Below are 4,515 nucleotides of genomic sequence, written 5' to 3'. Positions count from 1 at the left end.
GTTAAAAACCAGACCAAGAAAGGGGAATCCCCTTTCTAATAGCAGAGACTAGTTATGGACAAGCACTATGTGTGTGTTTTACGATTCTCTATTTATTAAACTTTTAAAAAATTATAAAGTTATAACAAAAAATTAAATAGTATAAGGGTATTTTAGAAAACTCAAAGAAGTGGTTAAAGGGGAAAGAAAACTACTTCCCAATTTATAGGAATGATTAAACATGGATTTTAATGTTTTTTTTTTTTTTTGTTACATTTATACTATTAAGTGTCTATTTTATTTTTTTAACAAATGAAAAAATATTTTATATGAGGTTAATTTTGAGTTTTAGAAAAATAACACCAATAGGGAAATCCTCTTTATAGTAGTATAGAGTAGGAAAATCTTCTTGAAAGAAGTATAGACTTGTGGTGACAAATCACATAGATCGCTGTTTTGGGTGGTAATTGTTTATTACTTATTAAATACAATGAAGCAAAATAAATTAATAATTAATATTTAAGAAATGATAAATTAATTGATATATGAACTATTAATTTTTTTAAAATATTATAATAGGGTTATATGTGTAGTTTTGGGGTATTTTATTTATGAGTAGTTATATTAGAATTTAGAAATCTTAAAAATTAGTTCAAGAAAAAAGGAAAAAATAACTTTCTAATAGCAGAGTTAGAAATTAGAGAGGGAAATTACGATTATCGAATAATATAAAAATTATTATAACTTTTTTAAAAAATAAAAATAAAAATTACTTCTATGCTACTATAAAGGGCATTATCCTATTTGATATTATCTTTCAAATATATCAAATTTATCCCTATAATTACGAATAATTATTCCAAAATACTCTTTTAATTAACTACAATTTTTTAAAAAATATCTTGTCAAATTTAGCCTTATAACTGTTCATAATTATATCCTTATAATTATTTTAAAATGCCTTCGATCATACTATGTAATTTTTTATTATTATTATTTTTTATAATTTTTAAAAAATTTTAAAAAGTAGAAAATCCTAAAAAAAACGGGTTTGCAAACCTATAATTTATATTTATTTTATTTTTGGCCAAAGTGGTGTCCACTCTCCGAAATCCGCCACGTGGTGTGTAAGCAAAACGCGAAGACGGTGAGGCAGTGGTGGTGGTTGGTTGGTTGGCCCTTAGAGACCGCGAAGAGCCAAGTGCGAATTTCCTAAAATACCCCTCGTTGTCTCCGCAACTCCTCCCTCATACGCGGTGTTGGCAACTGCCCCCACCTAATCCTCCTAATTAAATTAAATTAAATTATTAATTGAGTGGAGATTCCCCCGCTTTCTTTTCTTCTTCCCCAACCTTGGAACGGCCTCGTGATTCCTCCTCCCCTGCGGATATTCGGATGAGAGAGAGAGAGAGAAACAAACGCTCAGTTCTAGAGAGAAGGCACAGTTCTGGAGAGAGAAATCTATGAAAGGAAAGGAGACAGCGCGGACTTCGATCTTATCTGGTGCTAGGTGGACCTGCTCACGTCATTGCCAGCCCACAGACTCGCCACGATTCCCTCCGAATATTCAACTCCCTCTCTCTCTCTCCTCTTAAAATCTCTCTCTCTTTCTCTCCACCGCATCCAGGATAAAAGATTCGTTTGTACGCGACGCCCCGACTTCGATCGCCCCCTACACTCTCCGATCCCTCTTCCCTTCAAGGATACATCATCTTTCCATCCCTTTTTTTCTCTTCCTGGATTTTGTTTCTTGTCCTCCAAGTTCATTCCTTTTCTGATTTTGCTTCGATCCAATATGCTTGTTCTTGAGACCCATTTTCCCCCTCTCTGGATCTCCCTGGTTGCTTCTATTTGATCTCTCCCCCTCCTGTTTATCTGGCTTCTTCTCAGTCAATCTGATCGCCGACACTGTCATGGACTGCGCAGAGAAGTTGCAAAAGTGTCATGAGTATGTTGAAGCTTTGGAGGAAGAGCGTCGGAAGATTCAGGTCTTTCACCGGGAGCTCCCTCTCTGTTTGGAACTTGCGACGCAAGGTACGTACTCGCGCCCTATTTCGTCGTACGTCCTCTGTCTCTGGATTGATCCCTCTCCTTGGATTTGAACTCTCGGGCTTTTGATTTTGACGGGGTCTTCTGTTTGAGTTTTGCAGCCATTGACGCGTGCAGGCGACAGCTCTCTGGGACGACGACTGCGGAGAACTTACCTGGACAATCGGAATGCTCTGAGCAGACCACGAGTGAAGGCCCTGTGCTTGAAGAATTCATTCCTTTGAGAAGGGCTTCCTCTTCCGACGACGACGAACACGAGTCAAGCAAAATCAAGGCCCCTAAAGACAAGAAATCAGACTGGCTTAGATCTGCTCAGCTATGGAACCAACCTTCCGATCCGCCCACAGAAGAAGTACCCATCTAAACCCCTAGTCGTTTTTTGTGCAAATTTTCTGCTCCTGTTCTGTCCAATTGATTAAAATTTTCTGCCGTAGGATTCGCCGGGAAAACCGTCGGCGAAGGAGGGGAAGAAGATTGACGGTGCTTTTCAGCCTTTCCAAAGAAACAGAGTTGTGGGGAGCAATACGGCGTCGTTGGGAAGGGAACTTGCTTCGGCAGCGGCGAGTTCGACGGCGGATACAGTGACCAGAGACAGCAACGCTGGGAGCAGAAAGGAAGACAAAGAGGGACAGTCGTCGCAGCAGAGGAAGGCAAGACGGTGCTGGTCGCCGGAGCTCCACCGGCGATTCTTGCAGGCCCTCGAACAGCTTGGCGGTGCCCATGGTACGTTTGTTTTGCATTTAAGAGAAAAAATACCGGAACTTAAATATACATTACTCGATGGAATTTAATTATATCAGTACTCGATGAACTCAAATTGAACTGGGTTCATGATGATCTTTATTTATTTATTTATTTATTTTTAAATTTTTTTGGGATTCAGTGGCCACTCCGAAGCAAATTAGGGAGCTAATGAAGGTTGATGGGCTAACGAACGATGAAGTGAAAAGCCATTTGCAAGTTAGTTCTATGATTTTTTGTATTTTTCTTGTCCGTACTTTTTAATGCCATCTACTTAAGGAATTACAGGTGTTTGAAGACGGAAATTCAATTTTAAATTCCAAATATTGTGAAATTTAATTCAATTAAATGCAGATTTATACCACTGTTTTTTTCCCCTGATTTATACAATTTTAAACTTAAATTTGACGTCTTAAACAGTGTTATTTCTCTGACCACTTTGAATCTCGTAACCCAAATATTTTTTATATTGTTGCAGAAGTACCGACTGCACACGAGGAGACCGAGTCCGGCGACTCAGAACAACGGCAGCGAACAGTCGCCCCAATTTGTGGTGGTGGGGGGAATATGGGTTCAGCCGCCGGACTATGCGGGTTCGGCGGCTGCGACAACGTCGGCTGGGGAAGCGGCCGTAGCCCCCGCCTCTACCAAGGGAATCTACGCACCGGTGGCATTGCCGGCGGTGCCTCCACAGGGGTCAGGATCCGTAACTCAGAGGAATTCCGAAGACGGAGGTAGCCGGAGGCGGAGCCAAGGCGGGCTTCGTTCTGGTTCCCCAGATTCGTCTTCCTCCACTCGCACCACCACCTCCCCTGTTTTTGGTAGCGTGTGATGTAAACTTTTTTTTCCCCTGTATCGGAATGTTAATAGGAAAGATTTTTTGAGGTTTGAATTTTGAGATGTTGCAGGTACTGAATAATTTACTGCTGGAATTTTCCAGCATGCTGTAATTTTAAGGCGTAAAATTTTATAATGAGTGATTAATTATTAATAATATTATAATTAGAAATAATATTTTGAAAATTGATTTGTAATATATTAATTATCATCTAAGATGCGGATGAGTATGTGATATACTTCTTGGATTAATAATATTTAACTTGTGATTAAACCTACTGACACTGAATTTAGTTCTAGCACAAAATCGCATCACAATATTTAGAAGTTATAATGAATATCACTCAAAATTGAAATTGTTATAATTTAATTTTTGAAAAAGAGATATTATAAAAATTGAAATTAGATAAGAAGGGCGAGCTTGCCCCACTCCCACTCTTTTTAATGTCAAAATTTCTTGTGTATGTTTGATCCAAATGAAGGTGACGAGAGGGTATATTTTTTGTTCATTTTTGGTTCCAAGGATGGAGAAGAAAAGAAAAGAAAATGTACGTTGTGGTTGACTCATTTTACAATATTATCCTTGTAAGAAGTACAATATAACATAAAACGACAGATTATAAAATAATTTTTTTACATTGCAATTTTTTTAGATTAACTTAATTATACAAATATCCCATTAAATACTAAAAGTAATAGCATGCTCATCAAACTCTATGCCGGCTAAAAGACACCAACACCTCGTATGCTCGGTAAAAGACACTAACACCTCCTAGGTTTCACAAATCGATAATAAATTTTTCCAAGTTTTAAAATTTTCAATGACATGTTTGTTAAAAAGATACAAATATCATTTTATATTTTATAAAAAGATAATTTTTCTATTTGTCTTGACAAACCTTAGGAGAA

At 37.7% G+C, this 4,515-nt stretch overlaps 1 protein-coding gene across 1 annotated transcript; it reads left to right on the top strand.

Moving 5' to 3' along the window:
* Nucleotides 1-1,296: 1,296 nt before the first annotated feature.
* Nucleotides 1,297-3,792, top strand: LOC131153321 (transcription factor HHO2-like). Its single transcript, XM_058105543.1, has 5 exons — nt 1,297-2,013; nt 2,130-2,380; nt 2,463-2,751; nt 2,912-2,988; nt 3,248-3,792. Exons 1-5 carry the CDS (start codon nt 1,893-1,895, stop codon nt 3,599-3,601), a joined length of 1,092 nt encoding a protein of 363 aa, XP_057961526.1. The 5' UTR covers nt 1,297-1,892; the 3' UTR covers nt 3,602-3,792.
* The last annotated feature ends 723 nt before the right edge of the window (nt 3,793-4,515 follow it).

The sequence above is a fragment of the Malania oleifera genome, chromosome 4 (genome assembly GCF_029873635.1).
Source record: "Malania oleifera isolate guangnan ecotype guangnan chromosome 4, ASM2987363v1, whole genome shotgun sequence".
Classification (NCBI taxonomy): Eukaryota; Viridiplantae; Streptophyta; class Magnoliopsida; order Santalales; family Ximeniaceae; genus Malania; species Malania oleifera.
The sequence above is the reverse complement of the archived record's forward strand: the minus strand, read 5'-3'. Positions and strand labels throughout refer to the sequence as shown.

Coding starts and splice junctions, on each gene's coding strand:
- LOC131153321 (XM_058105543.1), top strand. CDS start 1,893: ATGGACTGCGCAGAGAAGTTGCAAAAGTGTCATGAGTATGTTGAAGCT. Junction 2,752..2,911: donor ACAGCTTGGCGGTGCCCATG/GTACGTTTGTTT, acceptor TTTGGGATTCAG/TGGCCACTCCGAAGCAAATT. Junction 2,989..3,247: donor AAGTGAAAAGCCATTTGCAA/GTTAGTTCTATG, acceptor ATATTGTTGCAG/AAGTACCGACTGCACACGAG.